Source organism: Pyrgilauda ruficollis, unplaced genomic scaffold (genome assembly GCF_017590135.1).
Source record: "Pyrgilauda ruficollis isolate IOZ18807 unplaced genomic scaffold, ASM1759013v1 scaffold2, whole genome shotgun sequence".
Lineage (NCBI taxonomy): Eukaryota > Metazoa > Chordata > Aves > Passeriformes > Passeridae > Pyrgilauda > Pyrgilauda ruficollis.
The window spans coordinates 3,070,063-3,088,911 of NW_024519206.1; the positions used below are offsets into that span (position 1 = coordinate 3,070,063).

The 18,849-nt window shown below is 37.4% G+C and overlaps 2 protein-coding genes across 9 annotated transcripts in view; one reads left to right on the plus strand and one right to left on the minus strand.

Moving 5' to 3' along the window:
- The window catches only part of CASD1 (CAS1 domain containing 1), a 28,817-nt gene extending 22,790 nt beyond the window's left edge, over positions 1-6,027 (plus strand). Inside the window, exons 15-18 of one of the 2 annotated variants that reach the window (XM_041466528.1) lie at positions 789-929; positions 1,456-1,533; positions 2,609-2,678; positions 3,696-3,826. In XM_041466528.1, coding sequence (XP_041322462.1) covers positions 789-929; positions 1,456-1,533; positions 2,609-2,641 — 252 coding nt within the window. In that variant the 3' untranslated portion in view covers positions 2,642-2,678; positions 3,696-3,826. Of the gene's footprint in view, positions 1-788; positions 930-1,455; positions 1,534-2,585; positions 2,679-3,695 lie in introns of both variants that reach the window. The other variant, XM_041466527.1, reaches the window with a different exon arrangement.
- Positions 6,028-6,690: 663 nt separating this feature from the next.
- Positions 6,691-18,849, minus strand: part of SGCE (sarcoglycan epsilon) — a 33,172-nt gene continuing 21,013 nt past the window's right edge. For 5 of the 7 annotated variants that reach the window (XM_041466577.1, XM_041466575.1, XM_041466574.1 and 2 more), the window contains 5 exons: positions 15,684-15,895; positions 14,905-14,931; positions 14,033-14,221; positions 12,377-12,420; positions 6,691-8,497 (listed from right to left, as the gene is read on the minus strand). In XM_041466577.1, the coding sequence (XP_041322511.1) occupies positions 8,442-8,497; positions 12,377-12,420; positions 14,033-14,221; positions 14,905-14,931; positions 15,684-15,895 (528 nt within the window). In that variant the 3' untranslated portion in view covers positions 6,691-8,441. Of the gene's footprint in view, positions 9,829-12,376; positions 12,421-14,032; positions 14,222-14,904; positions 14,932-15,683; positions 15,896-18,849 lie in introns of all 7 variants that reach the window. The other 2 variants (XM_041466572.1, XM_041466573.1) reach the window with 2 other exon arrangements.

Sequence of the window (18,849 nt, forward strand, 5' to 3'; positions counted from 1 at the left end):
CGAGTAGAACAGGCAGACAGGTCTTTTTTCCTTCCCTTCTTGGCAAAGGTGAGTGGAGTTTCTAAGACGGAAGCCTTTAAGTGCTGAACTTGCCCTTAACGGGATCAGTGCCACCTGTGTCCCCCCAGGAGGCACAGTCTGGGTGGCAGAGCGTTGTCACACTCGGGCTGGCAGCAGCAGCACACCTGCCTGGCAGCCTGCGCTCACTGCTGGGTTCTGTGGGCACTGTGAGTTGGGTGGTGCTGCTGAAGAGCAGAGCTCAAAATAAGTACAGAGGACAAGCACTGTGCGGACCTGAAATGGCCTCATGTTGCCAGCTGATGAGAACTTGGCATAAGATTGTAAAATCTCTGTTGAAGAATTGTGTCTGTGAGAGAGGGAAGCACTTGTCCTGCTTCAATGTTTTTACCTGCCAGTTTGGGAGAAAGCCACAGACTTGTGGTTTTTCCCCAGAGAAAGCCTTTTCAGTGGTGGCATAGATTGCAGAGGGGATAGTAGGTACTTGAAAACTTCTTGAAATTTAATTGTCTTGTCTTTAATGCTCTCTGAAGCATTAGTAAAGGATCTTTATTTGTAGGTTTTGAGTTGAGTTAGAAGTGCAGTCTGTGACTGTCTCATGTCATAAAACCAAAAAGTCTGGTTTCATTTGCTTCAGTAAATCTGGGAAAGGACCTTTTAAAACATAGCTTTAAAACTACTTTCTCTGGTAGCATTTCTAGTAAGAGTTTATACCTGAAGTACTTGGAAAAGCCATGAAATATTAATTTCATTCTGTTTGTCTTTTACAGGTGGTTTTTCATGGGATGCTGTTTGCTTTTATTTATCTGGCATTGCAGAAGCAACAGATGATATCAGAAGGAAAAGGAGATCCTCTTTTCTCCAACAGAGTTTCAAATGTTTTATTATTTATTTCAATTGTGTCCTTTTTGGTAAGTATCTATTATAACCTAGTATAATCAGGTTTGTAAGTATCTGAAAAATAGGTTTTCTGATGTTGTTTAGTCAGTATTATCTAACAAACCTTGAAAAATCAGATCTTTATTTGGAAGTATTTTAGCTGGGTTTTTCTGTACCTATCTACTCACTAAAAATATTTTCTGTTCAGTCAGATGTAGATGAAAACATCATTACTCTTTCAGTTCATTTCAAAGCTTAAAAGAAAATTGGATCATAAAAATAACATGATGGATTACACAGCTCTTATTTCCACACTTGATTGCTTGTCTATTTTTGATGAAAAAAGTTGTATTAAGAATTATTCAAGAGATAAGTATTCATTAGTTGCAAAGAAGAATTTGAGAGAAACACAAAGGTTAAGTCATGTCTTTTTTTTCTGTTATGTCCTACATCTTAGTGAACCAACTAATGCTAAAACAGTTCAAAATATCATACTCTTGTTTAATTTTTAAATGTACATATAATTGCTACACAGACTAATTTTTTAATATCTTTTAGACCTACTCTATTTGGGCTAGTAGCTGTAAAAACAAGACAGAATGCAATGAGCTACATCCTTCTGTTTCTGTGGTGCAGGTAATTATTAGTCCTTTTGAGTACTGTGATGGAATCTAGTCTGTTCTTATTTGAGCTTTTTTAAAAATTGTTTTAAAATATATTTGTGCTTTTTCATGGAATGCCAGATATTGAGCTTCATTCCCATGTCTGAAAGTGAAAAAGAGTTTAGCAACTCTTCGTTGCTTAGTCAGTTTTTCATTGCCTTTAAGCACTGAAATTGCACACTGTGATTGTGGTTTTGATTTATCGGGATGTCCTTAGTGTAGGTTTCATATACGCCATTTAAGTCCAAAGCCAACTTTTAACTAGTTGCATAGCAGTGGTAAAGAAGAAAGCTGTGGAAGAGAAGAAAAGTGTAAAAAAGCAGGAGTGTTTGGGAGGTATTAGTGTAGGGAGCAACCTATGGGACCCTGTAGTCACTTCCAGGCAGAGAAGAGGTGGGCCACAGAGCCATGCAGGTGGTTTTCTTAAATTTAGATGTTCCTCGTGCTGTGTCCCCTGCCCCACTATACCCCAGCTGTCTCATTCTGTTTCTTTCTTATTCTTTTCTTTCTTATTTCTAGTTCTGTGCCCTGTTTCTTTTCTTATTCTTTTGTCCTGCTCTCTTGAGGGACAGCAAGAGTGATTTAATTTTTTAATATTATTGTGTTCATCTTGACACCCTCTCTTTAAAAACTGAGGGTTAACTCAAATTTGTGGCCACGTTTATTTTAGGCTGGCATGGTTTTACATGTTTTGTGACCATGCCTAGGAGGCATGTAGTAACACCTGTCAGCATCAAGGCCATGATTCTACTGGAGATGTAAATGTCACCTGCTGTGCTGTAGGCATTTGTGTACAATATTTTTAGTTTCAATACCTACTTTGTTAAGTATAAACTGCATGGATTTTTTAAACCGGGTTTGGTTTATATTTTTGTTAGCTTCTAAATAAATTTTACTGCATGATGCACTTCACTTAGTGCAGTGAAAATGGATACACTTTTTATGTGTTTGTTTGGCTTGTCATCCACAGTCACTTTCTTTGTTTTACCTTTTTTAAAAAAAAAAAAACAACAAAACAAAACAAAGATTTTAGCTTTCATCCTCATCAGGAACATTCCTGGATATGTCCGATCTGTGTATAGCTCATTCTTCGCCTGGTTCGGCAAAATTTCTTTAGAGGTAAGTAGAATGACCAGAAGTACAGTGAATTAAAACTTAGAAATGCAAGGTGGTAGTAGGTGGTTATTGTCTAGATTGGACTATAACACAGAGAAAACATTTATTGGCCTACTAAATGCCATGTTGTCATGTTTGACCTTTTTTAGCATTATAGCTTTTGTTGCACTTAAAATTCATGGCTGAAATAGCAGTCTCACAGTAGCAAGCTTAATTCTTGTGCTGTTTTAGGGAATGGGGTGATTTAAGGTGGTGGGAGTGAGGATAAAACGCTAGAGTGTACTGTGAGGTTTATGCAGTTGGAAGATAAAAATTTAGGTCAGTTGAAGAATTTGCATGAATTTTACTTACTATTGTAAGAACAGTTATAAATGTGTTTGTCCTAGAAAGCTTTTTGTGACTAATAAAGAAATTCACCATTTCAAGTAAACCCCTTTGTAATGTGTTACCTTGTTCCATTGAGTGTATATTTTGAAACAGTAGGAATTCTCTTGCTTCTCATTTTATTTGCTGTTTGGTGGTATTAAATGAGACATTTTATTGTATTACTAAAATACATTTCTAGGAGAAACTCATTGCAATACAGTATATATGGGGTACAGGATTTTGTGGGTTTTTAAAAGGATCACATTTCACTCTTCCAATTCCTGGTAGGCTTTAGGTGCTGATCAGCTCCAGGGAGCTGTGCATTCATCAGCAGGTGAAGCACTCTCTCTTATTCGCCAGCATGTCAGTTCAGACCCTCACCAGAGAGACAGCAAGGGAGGGAGGCAGATTCTTCCCTGCACTGATGGAATGTATCCAATGCTCCCCTGAACTGTATTTGGTTAAGGGCCAAGCAAACACCCTGTGATTTAACAAGCTCATGTTTTTGTTGTGTAACAAAGACATGTGGAAAACAGCTTTCAACTTAAGCAGAAGTTTGTCAGTTGATGCAATAGTAATAATTCTATGGGTTTTAGTTAAGTAAAAATATTTACATATGTAAGTAGTGTTAAACACTTTTTTTTTTTCTTTTAGCTCTTCATTTGCCAATACCATATTTGGCTGGCAGCAGACACAAAGGGGATCTTGGTGCTCATTCCTGGATATCCAATGTTTAATGTTCTTGTCAGCACTTTCATATTTGTGTGCGTGGCACATGAGATTTCTCAGATCACTAATGATCTAGCACAGATTGTGGTTCCTAAAGATAACTCAACTCTGCTGAAAAGGTTGCTATGCATAGTTGGATTTTTTTGTGGACTACACTTCTTCTCAGCAATGCAAGATCAGTCAAGGCATTAACTTGGAAACTTTCTTCAGGTTTACTTTGTGTCTGCCTGAACAAAAATTCTCAACTGGAGGTACAAGAAGACATTTAAATTAAGCGTGTGGAAAATGTATATAGTGGAAATGTACATATTTTGTGTGGAAATAGCCTTCTCAAATAATCTGAGAAACAAGAGTGCACTGTACAGAATTGCATGTGAAAATGAGTCCTTTCTACTGGATGTTTGTTTCTGTTTACATATCTGTTGAAACGAGACACGAAGCAGTGCAGTGGTCGAGCGGTATCATGGGCACATCACGGGATTCAGCCGGCGCTGGGCGAGCCCAGGGCAGGGGCTGCGCTGTTCTGCTGTTGCAGCGCCCGCCACACGGAGCACGCACTGCCCGCCTCGGCGGGGAGCGCAGCCAGCAGAGCCGAGCCTCCGGAACCGCCGCCGGGCAGCCAGAGCAGGGCAGGGCTCTGAGCAAAGCGGTAACTTGCTGGTTGGAAACTAGTGATTGGGGTGGAAATAGTAAATACACGTTAGATGAAACCCTTGGTATGTGGAAGTAGAAAGTAATCATCAATTCAGTGGTTGAAGGTTATATACAAGTTTACATAATACTTTATGAGGGGTTTTTTTAGAAATTTAAGATGTGCTCAGCAAATATGGTGAATTCTGAGTCGAAATTTTTTTATAAAGACAATTTGGGTTTTCTTCCTAAAATTGTTTGTTTTTTCATAAATTTTTCACTAATTCATTTAACTGTATGTAGTTCTGTGTACAATCCCAGTGAACAAAAAAAATGAAAATTCAGACTCAGTTCAAGATGGGAAATTTGTTGAAGACCCTCCAACCTTTTCCAATCAGATGGAATCCCATTATATCCACTCCATCAGATCTTAGGGGAACAGTGATCTTTGACCTTCTCCCTGTGTTTGTAGGTGACCTTGAATTAGGTCTCCTAGGGAACTCGTGCCATATTCTATGCTGTAATAGCGTTTTCATTTAAGAGGATGCAAGTCAGTCTGTTGGTATCAAGAGGAGCTGGGATTGAGTGGTCAACTTTGTTGCATGCAGATGGTTGAGTCTCAGAAATACAAGTGAAATGAGTTTGGAGCTGTTTGGAGAAAACTTTTTTCCCATCCTTTTCAGGAGTGCCCAGTCTTTCTTACTAATTTTCTTCCTTTAGCAAAAACCTTAAAATTGAAAGAAACAGTCCTTCAGTATGGCAGTGGCAAGCTGTTGTTTACATTTTACTAATCAGTGAAGTTATGGACATTTCTTTGTTGGTTGTGGGTTTTGTTCAAGTAATAGTTTGACCTCTAGTTGCTTTTTCATTTTATTCTTCTTCTGATTATTTGTTAGCTGTCAAAAACATGACAGCAATATTATTTTCCAAGCATATGTGCAATTATGTATGATTATGAACAACATGAATCCTAATTTGTACCATATATACGGTCACATACATGTTTTTGTTCTTGTCCCAGGTAAAACAATGAATTCAATCTTGCAGCCATGAATGGATGCAAAAGAAATTTATGAAAATAATTACTTCAATTTTTATTTTTTTGTGTGTGGTGGAGAACAGTTTCTTTTAAAGAATGAGCAGTCATTCATCATAAAAAACAAAAAAGAAATCATTTACTTCCCCCAAATTCAGCAGTTTTACTAAGCCTGCCAGCTGTTTTCAAGATACTGAAAAAATACTCAGCTGTTTGTTCTGTGTGCACATTTCTTCCAATGCTTGGGAATTTAACCTCATTGATCAACACATTTGAGTGAGTGACTGAAGGAAAGAGTAGGTGGACACCATAGTGGGGGATAGCAAGCATAACCTTCATCTATGCCAGTATTATGAGCAACAGGGAACTGTGACCTTGAGGGATAATTTTTGTTTTGTTCTTCACAGCATAACTATTGTAGATATAACTCTATTTATCTGTTGTACAGACTTGGTTAAAAGATTTATTTTTAATGTTTGAAATAATGCACTTGTTTACTATTACTGTATGTGGGATAAATATATTTTCTTTTCAGGTTATGTAAAAATATGAAGTAATTTAAACATTAAATAAAAGTGCTGTGGATGCTTATTTTTGTAATGGGACCAGCATCATTTAAGTAAAAACTCTCTATTGCTTGTCTCGAGCTGTGCTGCAATTCACTGTATCACAAACTAAGGCAGATGCAGGCAGGAATTGCTCTGCACTAAATGGCACTGTCCCTGCTCTGATGAAATTACAGCTCTAGTAGCCAAAGCCAGCCCGGAACTCAGGGGCCCTCAGCAGAACTCTGCAGTGGAGGCGTTGGATACTTTTCCCTGCCAGGAACTCTGCAGCAGAGCTCTGCAGGAAGGCAGAGGAACTGACTCGGCTTTTCTTTGGTCTGGCAACATCGAGAAACCAAGCTCAACTTGAAGACTTGCTTGAGTGACAGAAATTAGATTCTGCTTGAGCTACTGAAATCCCACTCTCAGTAGAAGGGGCTCCTTCAAAGGAAAGGAAGCAAAGGAAGTACCAATCTCTTTAAGCTTGTGACCAATGACAAAACACAAGGAAATGGCCTAAAGTTGTGTCAGGAGGTTCAGGATGGATATCAGAAAAGGTTATTCACCCAGAGGGGTGGTTGAACAGGCTCCCCAGGGAAGTAGTCACAGCACCAAAGCTGCCAGAGTCCAAGAAGTGTTTGGACAATGCTCTCAGGCACATGGTATGACCCTTGGGGATGGTCCTGGGCAGGGCTGGGAGTTGGACTCAATGATCTTGATGAGTCTCTTTCCCAACTCAGCATATTCTGTGATTCTGTGATCCCGAAAGCTCCTGATTTTATAATCAGGGAGATATATAGGTCAGGTGCAGCAAATCCTCTCCCTCCTCTCCAGTTAGGACATCTCTTTAGGCATTGTCCCCATTTAAACAAACCCTGCACCATTAGCTCCACCCCAGGTCTCAGACCCAAGCATACAGTATTGTGGCTGGAACATTAAAAGCTTTAACAATGTTGTTCAGGCACCCTTTTGTAAAATAATCAGGCAACAACTTAACTACTTTTGTGTTTTCCGTTTTATTAGATTACACATTTTGTTTATGTACAAAGGGATGTGGAGGGCTTTCTGTTTAATTTGGTTGCAACTTAGTACAATATCCATTCATATTGCCATCATATAATTAAAAGAGGCTGTGAATTTACTGTCTTATTACTAATTATTTAGCCATTAAGTTTCTTTAACCAGCTTTATAAATCTATGCTTTCAGAGTAATTGTTTTAATAAGTAAAAATAAATAATTTGTTATTAAACTTACCTCAGATAAATGAAGATTTCGATCATAAAATAGTTCAGGTATTCTTAATACCTGAGTGACCTACATGATTAGATTCTTTCCAAAATAGGTGGAGCCTGCACTGCTACAAATTAATTCTTTATGCACTTATGTAACAGTTTATTTCCTTAAATATACTGAAAAGTTACTTTAATACAAATGAGGTGGGAGCAGCTCAACTGGTAGATCCACTGATTGTCATGTCATCCTGTAGTTATCAGAAATTACTATAATCCACACCCAGAACTATTTACAAAGTTTAATCTTACATTGCATTAAAAATCATTATTTAAAATCCATTCCATTCATTTTGGTTTCAAAACACTGACAGCTGATACATCTGAAAATAGTAGTATAAAGTAATAGAAGCCAAATGCTGATTGTACTTGAAATTTTTTTACGGCTTGGGTAAGAGATGAAAAGGTTTAATTTACTGTAAACCTCAGTGTGCAGTTTAGTGATTTACTTTTCACTGATAACCATCCAAGCTGCTGGAAAGAAGGGGGGATGTCTCTGAGGAGGCTGATTGACTGGTGAAGTCTCTTTCCTGGTATCTTTTGGATGAGGTAGGAAGGCATGATGGATGCCACTCAAAAAGTGAGTACCAATGGCTCTTTATTCCATCTGTCTCAGGAACTGCCTTTAATTTCTCAACTTGAATGCCTGTAGCTTGGGCTACCTCTCCTGGTCTGACAGCTACCAGCAGGATTTGCTGCCACATCCTGTGGGCTGTGCTGAGCATGCAGAGCAGCTTTGTAAACTGATACTGAAGGTTTGACAATATACAAGTAGGTACCACGTACTGAGCACTGCTTATCTACTTTGCTGTCACAGTTATCATAGTTAGTGCTCAAAATTACTCTAAAAAGCAGCTCAGAATTTGTTCTATCTGCTGAAATAATGCATTCAGGTCCAAGCCTACAAACACATCATTGATGCTTAAAAATTAATGTAAATTAATGTTCTGTGTCTTGACAGAACTGGGTCATAACTGTAAAAAGAGAAAAACAAAGACAAACAAACCGAAAACCACAAAACCAAGAGCAACTACTTTGGTCTTTTTACAAAATGACCTCATTTTACGGATTCCTTTTATTCTCAGTCATAAATTCCAAAATTACTCAAATTTCTCTTAGCAGAGACTTCAGGAACCTCAGCTAAGGAAATGTAGCCAGCATTTAGCAATTTTAAAGCAGACGCAGTTTTCTGCTTACAATGCAATGTCCTGATGAACATACAGCTTCTGAAAGAGAAAATATTACAGAAAAAAGACAAAGCGTAAGTGTCAGCATACAACAATGCCATGCTTTGAGGTAAAACCCCAAGAACTCTTGGTGTCAGCTGTTACAGCTGCAGACCCTGAAGTCCTGTGTGATGTCCTTAGATTGAAGATTTAAAGAAGCATCAGAAATTCATTTAAAAGCTGGTGAAAAGTGTCAGTAGATGAATTATAGTTATCTATTGAAAAACATGGAAACACCAGTTCAAATCCTTTTAGCAAAGTCCATATATTTTTAAGCTTTCAGCTGCATGGACAAATACCTCTCAAAGAAACCACTTCCCAGCAAAGTATGCCTTTAATTAAGTCCTTTTTAAGATGTGAAAATATAATCCCTAGTTTACTGGGTACGTAATTCTCCCACAACAGTTTGTGCTCCAAAAAGAAAAAAAATGTGGAGGATATAAAAAATAAACAGTACTTTATTGTGAATACCACAAAAAAATTTAAAGAGTGTTTTTAAAGAGTTAGTCCAGGTATACTGTACCAAATTAAATCCTTCCTTATTTGCAGACATTAATTTTTGCCTACAATAGTTTGTAACAGTTTCCTCTAACATAACCAGGTGAATGAATGGACAGATTTTAAATGCTTTATTGCTTACAAGTTTTGAAGTAGTGTAAATATCTGTTAAAAGAACAAAACCCCAATTTTTATCATGAGAAGTTTTAGTTACTTTCTCTAGGGGGTTATTTCTTTATTTATTTTCCAAAAATAACTCTGCTCATTATATTTGGTAATCTCTAAAAAATTAATACCTAATATATATGCAATACTATTTCTGAGCCTCATCATGTTGCACAAGTTTTCATGCTTGTACACTACTTCTTTTCCTGTGCAAATGTCAGGCAATTATATCATCCCATTAACAGTCTGAAATCCTTTGAATCTCTGAAGTTTTGATTTCCCTGTTAAAACTTTCAGGAGAGATCACAAAACAGAATAAAGCTTGATATTTATTAATACATATATATATACATACATACATACATACATATATATATGTATATATAAGATTGTTAGATTACTTCCTGAATGTAACAAATATAAAAAGTTATCAGTGTTTACAAATTGTCAAAAATGTCCAAAGTACAAAAGGATACAGTACATCAGTTATATGGAAGTGATTGTACTCCTGGCACTGAAACCATCATAATACTGTGGGCATGCACAATATACACCAGAAAAAATCATGCAATAACCAGAACAAATAAGGAAGTGAGACAATTTGCTGCCTTCTTTGATTACAAATTCATTGCTTCTGTTAGTTTTCTTTCCTCAGGAATACCATTTACCTGCAAAGAGATGAGAATTTGTATAGTCCATCAGTGGCACGTGGTGCTTCAACACTACTGAACTGTCAACAATGAGCACAGCACATAAATAGCATTTATTATTCCTTTATCAACAACCACATTGCAGAAACACAAGTACAACCTGAATCAAAAGATGACATATACACAACAAAGCATTCTTCTGGGAAGGGAGAGGGCTGGGAAAAAGATTGTTCAACTGGGAATTTATCTTTCCTATTTGGGATCTAACAGACTTCATAGGGAGGCTGAGGCACAAAACAGAAAAGGTGGTACATGGTGCACATGCAATATTTAGTCTTTTATATTATAGGAATACTTTTATATTATAGGAATAAGCTTTTTCATCCAAACACCTTAAACAGTCCTTGTGAATTCTGCCTATTGACAGAGAGACAATTATAAAACCTAATCTATCTGTTCATATTGGAGACCAGTAGCAATTTTCATCACTGTAATAAACATTAGATCTGAGTGGTCACCTCTCGAACAATTCTTTCCCAGTTACATTTTAATTTTCTGAAATAGTCAAGTATTATGTCAGGTATTAAGTCTGCCTTTTTATATAAGGTTAAAATAAAACTATTCCTTACTGGGGATTCAGATAGTTCCTGAAGTAGACAACAGTTATTACCCATGGTGTGATCTTGAAAGTACTAAATATGGTCTACTGAAGATTTAAAATAGAAATTTCTTATTCACAGCTGTGACTGATAGTATGTTAAATTCCCTGAGTATATTGCTGTTAGTTTGCTATAGGAAAGGAAGAAAATTTAACAATTAATGTCTCAATCTATACGTTTTTTGGCCCTAGGTGTTCTAGTTCTCTAAATTTCTTACTTGAACAGATTAACAAAATCAATTGCTAAGTTTGTAGTCATGCTACTAAAAAACTCTTAGTAGTGCCTGAATTTTAAATCATAACTTTCTAAAATTCCAACATTCTGGCAACAGGAGTTATGGATGTCCTTTCAGAAAAGCTGCAAAAGGCACATGCCATCATGTCAGGGAAGTGCTTGCAGGGTCACTTGCACATCCGAGCTACAAAGCAAGGTGTCATTATAAAGCAAGGGAAGAGGAGGAAACGTCCTCTGTCCCAAATTCATTCCACCACCCACCCCCCTGGATTTCTGAGAGCTTTTCACAGGCAGCATCTGTGATGAATATGAAAGACAGTTGTATTCTACAGAAATAATGTACTGCAGAAAATACAGACAGAAGAGAATTTTTAACATCTAATTTTAGGGCAGTTTTTCAGTGCTACTCAAAAGTGACAGATCTGTGCTAGCTTGTATTTCATACCTTTGCAAAAATGCCTCACTGCAGTCACTGTACAGTATTACCAGATGATTTTGCATGTTATTTGATGCAAGACAGACTGGAATTCTTGAAACAGTCATAGCAGAAGTGCAGCACTGTGTGACACTTTTACTCTGCCTTCTAAACAGTGTGAGTGAGAGCTGTACTAAATGTCAGCCCAAATGAGTGCTGGAGGCTCTGGGTCAAGGCTTTGACTGCCAGGGTCATCAACCATTTCCAGCATATGTACAATGAAAAACACAAACAGCAAAGCTACCAGAACAGCTATCAGACTTTTTATACCTCTGTTTTTAATTTCCACATAGCAAAACCCACATGGAGAGAAACATCTATTATATACTTGCCTCAAATCTTTGAAATGTTGTCATACGAAATTCTCCTTTAATCCCGGAAAGCAGTAATGAAGAAGAAGGATTTTCAATGAAAAGACAGAGTTGCTTACGTGACTCCTAATTTAAAACAAATCTTCTGCTTGGAGCTGTAGTTCCCATATTATGTTCAAAACATATGTATCTCTCTAGAGTTTTGATTTTGATACCTCTTTGAATATTTAAAAATTACACTTGGCCTCTACTTTTTCCCTGTGTGGTCCTTACCCCCTCTCACATGGCTGTGGCTGTAGGTTTTTCTCAAACCTGAGATGCTAAGAAGAGAGGACAGTCAGCCTTAGTCTGATGGGTCATGCCTGACCTCAGTCAGTACATGAGCATTTCTGAGAATGATACAAAAGTGACGACTACAACAGGAAACCCAAAGTATGGATGTGCCTCACCACAGATTCCCCAGTATCAACACTTTGTCTAGTAACTGCAATAAAGTGCTCCCACTTCAAAGCTTAACTAATATTGGTGGGAATTAGAAATTTACATTTATCAAGTGTCCAAACCATGGACAAATCCAAACCATGTAACTGCATTTGGGAATTTGGCTGTCGCTTCATGTAACAAAAAAATTTTTATATGAGGTTTCTAAGTTAGCTGAACCAAATTCCAGCCTCTCATGCAGAATCCTAACATAGCATTTCTTCCTTGTTTAATCAAGCCCATGCCAAAATTTTCACTGATGTATCAAAAAAAATTCTAGAATAACAATTCTGTAATACTTTACTCAATTTGAAAATTACTTCCACTGTCCACAGACTGTATACATTTTGACTAGTGTTTTCTCCACACTGATCACTTAATAATTACAGTATTTTCTGAGTACTGACCTGCACTCTGCTGCTGTGGAATCTGAGTCTGATGTGGCAGGTTCCTATAAAAAACCATTTAATATCTTTAATTCTTCCATACAAAGTCTGAAGTGTATTATGATGGATGCTCAGTATTTACACTTCAATTTTTTTTTGCTTATGAAGCAATATTTTATTTTCACTATGCAAATACAGATGTCCAAAGGTTAGCCACAACCATGAAATAAAAACAATTAGTGCTAAAGTAGTTCTTATTATTTCACTTGTCAGCTACGTTCAAAGGCTCAGACTTGGTGAAATACCAGAGGCAACCAGTCACCATGGGTTTCTGAAGTTCAGCAAAGTCTGGTTTCTGTAAGTGAATCTTCCATATTTCCTGAACACAGCAAAGGTGACAGTGTTTGCAACATAGTTATTTGGCTGTGGAATTAATAGTCAGCCACTTCTATATGTCAGACCAGTTCACTTATCAAGGCAAAGCTGCATTTCTGTGCCCTGCTTAAGTGTCTGTTTTAACAGCTACCAAATAGAGGTGTTTTTACAGAAAGGAATTTAAGAGTTACAATGTAGGTGAAGCAGATAAATACCCTATGTACAACTCAAGAAAGCTTTTGGTACAGGATTTGGCACCCCAGTCATAAAAACTGCTATTCTGAATAGAGAAGCTGTAAAAGATGGAGCAGAGCACTTTGCAGCACTTGTACAAGGAATAATTTATACAGCTGTCCTTTCTGGAGAATTTAGCTTCTGGGACAGGGAGAAGAAAACACTCCTGCAGCATGGATCTACATTGTGAAGCGAATTTAGGACAAGCATGTGTAAATTAGGGCTGACTTAGAGCTGGCACAGGACCAGTACCACTGGGGCCATGCAGGCCTGCCAGCAGAGGCACCAAGTAGAGCTGGTGTTACAGCACAGCACTGAAAAACAAGCCACTTCTGAGACCACTGACTCAGACCTGCATAACCCCTCAAGCAAACCTTTCCAGAAATGCCTCTTTGCTACAGCTCTATGGAGTTATCTGAATTAGAACATGTGCAAGCATTGGTCTACCTCACTAATTTCACTAAGTTACTGATAAATGAGCTCTAAGGAACAGGAATTATTTTTCTGTTTTATGTCTTGGAAAGAGAGTGGCAACAATGGAAACGGGAGAGAGCTGTGAGCATTCTTCTTGGCAAGCCTGAATTTATTATCTGTGTAATGTAGTATGTTCTTTTGTTCAATGTCAACGTTTCAAACGCAAACCATGTGTGACAGGTACATGACTAACCACTTACGAAGTCTGGATTTTCTGGTATAAAACTACCACAAATTTGGTGGTTAGTTTTACACCAGAACCCCGAAGATATGGTTCAAGAGACAGGGTGTCTAAAATAGAACAGTTTTAATTGAATCCTCTGTCAAAAGTAGTTTTTCTCCAAAACATGCAGAAATCTAACGGTTCCATGCCAAGCCTCTTGCAAGCCTGCAGACTGAAAGCCAGCCATTTAATCTTATAACAGAAGGCCTTTCTTCCTGCTGGAAATGCAAACATCACAGCAATCTTGAACTGGAGAGTCATTACTGAATCCTCCCACAATGAACACATTTCGAAGGACAAGCACTGAAATCTACAGTGAGGACATGCAGCACAGTGAGCATTAAGAGCCAGAACTGAGTGTGAGCACTTACTGCTGTGTCTGCATCAGAGGCATGCTGGTGTTGTCGTAGCTGTCCGTGTGCAGGGGCGGGACGATCTCGCCCGTCACGGGGTGGAACACGGGCAGCGTGGAGAGCGGCCACGCGATCTCTCTGTTCTTGGACATGTCACGAAGCTCTTTGGTTGATTTCTGTATAGCACTGTGGTGCACCAACTGGATGCTGTGTCAGAAGGAAAGAAAATAGTGAATACAGACTTTAAGTGCTTTACCAAAACAGAGAGAAGTTTGCAATTATTATTAAAGCACAAGGACTTCAATGCATGCTACAGACTACAGTGCAACAATTACAACCTTCACATAGTTAAATTAATCAATATTTACTTAATTTTTTTAGGCAGCAATTATTCCATTAGATTTTTCTGTCTGAATGGATATTTTTCATAGGATTCAAGACTGTGCAGTTTGTGGCTGATGTTCCATTTATTTGCTGTAGTTAAAGTTTTAGTTAACTCCTGTGGTAGATTCATAAAAGCTTGTAAATTAATTTTAAAACACTCCATACTATAGGCACTGGATACCTTCCAGGATATTTCTTCTCCTGTTCACTGCCTTTAAGGGACAGATTGGAAAGTCCAATAACCAGGAGTATTAATTGCATATTAACATATTTATTCTAACAGCACTATTTTATTTTGAATTACAGTCTTTATTTTCAAACCCTTTTTATTCTGGTCTTCTATCCTTGCCAAGACTCTGATTTAAAAGCAGCTTTCACATTTATGAATTAAACCATGAATTAGAGAGAATGAAAGAAGATTGTGACACATATGTATGAAGCATGACGAGCTACTGAGAATGAAAATTAAATGGTAAAAGAAAAATAACAGGAAAGAAGACACTTACTCTGGTGTTTGCATGTTTCTCTTTTCCCTAAAAACAAAACAAAATTTATGAATTAAATAATAGCATTGATAGTTGGAACATTAATCTATCTGATGATGAAAACAGTACATGATGTAGAAATGCTGACAAGGTTATTGCTAAACGCAACTTGGCAGCATTTGCAACGGGGTTTATGATGAGGCCTTGATGAACACACGTAGAGAGATGTGATAGTAGTGACAGACACACACAGACACACACACAGGGAAATGAAAAATGCAGGTTAAAGAACAAGCTTCTGGCTAAAAGAAATTCTGTGACAAAATGAAATTGTAGTTTGTGTAAGAAATGGCAGAAACCACGTTACTTGCTGCTTTCCTTTTATGTGTTTTTCCTTGATAATATGTCTAAATTCAGTTAATCTCCTCAACCAGGTTTATGTTTTGAAAGTTAGCATTTTAGAAATTACTTAAGATTCTCCTGAACCAATGATGCTTTATTAGTATTTTATTTGCTGGAGGCATTTTGGAGAGCTGTGCATATGTGGAGATTTTGGGGAGTTTTGTGCATATGTTGAGTATTTTAACCCTTTCTAGAACAACTAGAGGCCCTACATCCACTTGCTTGGAAATTAGCGCATGTGCTTAAGTGTAAAATAGTTCAGTATTATAAGCAGATACCTTTTGGCCTGTTTTAAATGTTTATAATGAACTGAATGGAGATATTCTAACAAATAACCTTCTATGCATTATAATCTTAGAAAAATCAAGAGTTACTTATTAGCATGTTCAAGTACTCACACTCCTTCCCGTCGGCAGCACATGATATAGGCAAGTATTAGAAAAAGCACCAGTGCTATTGCCGAGGGCACTGCCAGTGTAATTAGGAAATCCGAGTAATAGTCTCTGCTTTTCAATGTATCAGAAGGTGGCTTGTATTCTCCACCATCAGGTAATATTCCCTCTCCACGAATCACTTCCTGAAAGGTGGAAACTTGTTTTGTATTGTCAACCTAATATCCAGGAAAAAAAAAGAAGAAGAAAAAAAGACTATTAAATAACAAAGTAACATAATGTAAAAACAGGCAGGTTTTTAACTAACCATAACATATAAAAAGATCCATGTTACACATTTTACAAATTCTATACAATTTAATCCAACTACTTTTTTTTTCAGTAATAGAGGCTTACATTTTATGAAGCTTCTGATCAGTGTGATAAGTAATGTTATAATATTACTACTCTCTTTTGTGCCTAGCAGAGATACCATGTCTTTTACAGATTAATTTTAGGCATATCTCACACAAACAGTATTTGAGTACAGATTTGGTAAACATCTTTAGTGCAAACTAATTAACTGAGTCTGATTTCTTTTTTATTAATTAATCCATTTCTTACTAGTCTTCCTAAATGGCAACACTGTCCTCTCTTGTATAAAGAAATGAAGAGTCATATACCTACAATGTCCTTCCTCCTCCTTCTCCTTCATATCACACTTTACATCCAGTGCTCCAAAAATCAAGAGCCATCAACTCAGCTGCAAAGGACAGCTCATTGTCTCCCTCACACAAATTCAATTAGCCTCAACAATTTTTGTGTGTGTTTGTCTGTATGCTATGATCCTAGAAATACAAACCTGTTTTGCTGCTAATTTTCCTATTGCTCTTGATTGCCATTCCCAGATGACTTAATTTTCTGCAACCTTTTTTTTTGTTATCTTCAGTTAGATGTTACTGTCAAATTTTATCAGTGCTAGCTTTAAGATCATAAATCTCCAGATCATTAATACAAATAAAATATATTTAGTTACATGCTTGACCTTTTGTATGACTTGTTATTAAGAAATCTTGCAAATGATGGTCACCTCTTTATCACTTACACTTGAAGTAATAAAGTGCTGTATTACAGCTTAGGCAATGGACAAAGAGATTTTCATGAAATTCCAGAAATCCTGCTGAGCCTCAAGTGTGTGCATGCGCGCACACACACACACACAGGTAAGTGTTTAACAGAAATTGATGCATTCTCTGCTCATTAATTCCAGAGTATCCTCTGTGTTAGGTACACTGGTTTCCACATGGCTGCTTAGCTGAATCTCAGACCCTAACAATGCACAAAAAATATGTACTTACTGATGTGACTGACAGAGGTCCATACACAGTGTGAGAACACTCTGTCAGAGAGCGGCTTCAAGTTGAGCATGGCCCATCCCTGCAGAATGTGGGACCCCCAAGCTTACATCCACTCTTTATTTGGGTGCTAACTGCCAACACTACCTCATAAACAGTGTGAGTATGAGGATATGATGGCTCTATTTTCTATCACTTGTTTAAATTGTGGATATGGGAAACAGAGCTCAATTCCCTCCCAGCCCATAGATCAGGGAGAATTCCTGTCTCTCAGCTCGCCTTGTGAAGAGCAGACTGTGATTAGATAGGGAAGCTTGGCTGCCTTTTCCCTTTGATGCAGCAGGTTACAGCAGAAATGCTGCTGGCAACAGTAAACACCCCTAAGACAGTTTAAATTCAGTTACTGTGGCACACGGCCAAAACAAGTGCTGAATTCCAGAAGGTTGTGTTATAGCTGCTGCAGAAAATAACACTCCTCTGAAAGCCTGTTCCTGTTACACATCCCAGGGTGATCTCTGCTCTTCTCAAACCAGCATGACAATGCTGCTTCATGATTAGTTTATGAGCCACTGCCACTATCAGGCATTTTTCTTCTGAAGAAGTACTCCTAACCAGCTGCTTTTCCTTCTGCAATGGGCACAGCTGACTGTTCTTGCATTAGTGCACTATCCCTCTGCTGCTGCTTTTAAAATTCATCCTGTTTTCCAAGCCTGTTTCTGCAATTTCTCAAGACCTTTCTGTCCTTCAATGCACCTGCAGATCCTTTCACTTTCATGGGCAACTACAAATTTAATTTAATAAGCACATTCCATCATCTAGCTATTAATGACAAATAGCCAGGAATTATTATTAATTCTGCTATGATTATGGCTACCAACCAGCTCTCCACTATTTCCTGCTTCATCCTCGGCCATGTTCCTGAGCTTGCTTGTGTGATCGTATCAAAAAACCTTACCAAGAAGGAATGACATTTGCTGCTCCACCTTTCTTCCTTGTAGAAGGAAATGGAAGACTTGACATAGTTTATGAGCCAAAGACCAGCTGCCTTCTGCTATTTTTCAGGTCCTGGTAAGTATTACTGTATACATTTGAGCCTTTTAAAATTTCTCAACAGAAAGCCAATAAAAAGCAAATAATCTGGGTATTCTTTTGAAAAAAGTATTTTCCAACCTTCTAGAACCTTTCCTAATTTATAGTGTATAGATAGAAAAGACAGGAAGTTATCTGATCAACTTTGTGTATGAATACCTTTCCTTATACTCAATAAGTTTTTTCCATCCAGTGTTTGATATCTCCCTTTCAGCTTCCTCCTGGGTTGTGTCTGAAGCAGTTCAACAACCATCTAAGTTTATTTTATATACCTTCACCATTATTGTTCAGATTATCTGCAACATTCTCTTCCAATACTGTATTATTTCTTGATTTTCCTTACAGGAACTAAAAAAACAACAACCTTAAAAAGCCTCTCTGGGAATTATTCTCCTTTCATGACAAATAGTCTAGTGTTTGGTTACCTTTTTTCTTGCATTTGACTGAGAAGAATGTTCCTATTTATTATCTAAGCAGTCAACATTATTTTCATTCCTTTTTCTATTTAATTTTTAACGTAAAATATGTTTTAGACAATTTTCAGAAACAGTTTTTTAACAGCATATTATTAATTGGTCAGCGTAGAATCAGAATCTGAGAAAACATGTATGTATGCACACACTTTTTAAAGAAGTGTAACCAGCAGCATCAGCATTCTGAATTAATGAACTACACCTCTCATTACTTTTACTTTTTTAAGTCCTGGAGTTCTCTGGCCATTTATAGAATTCACTGCTAGGGAAAAAAAT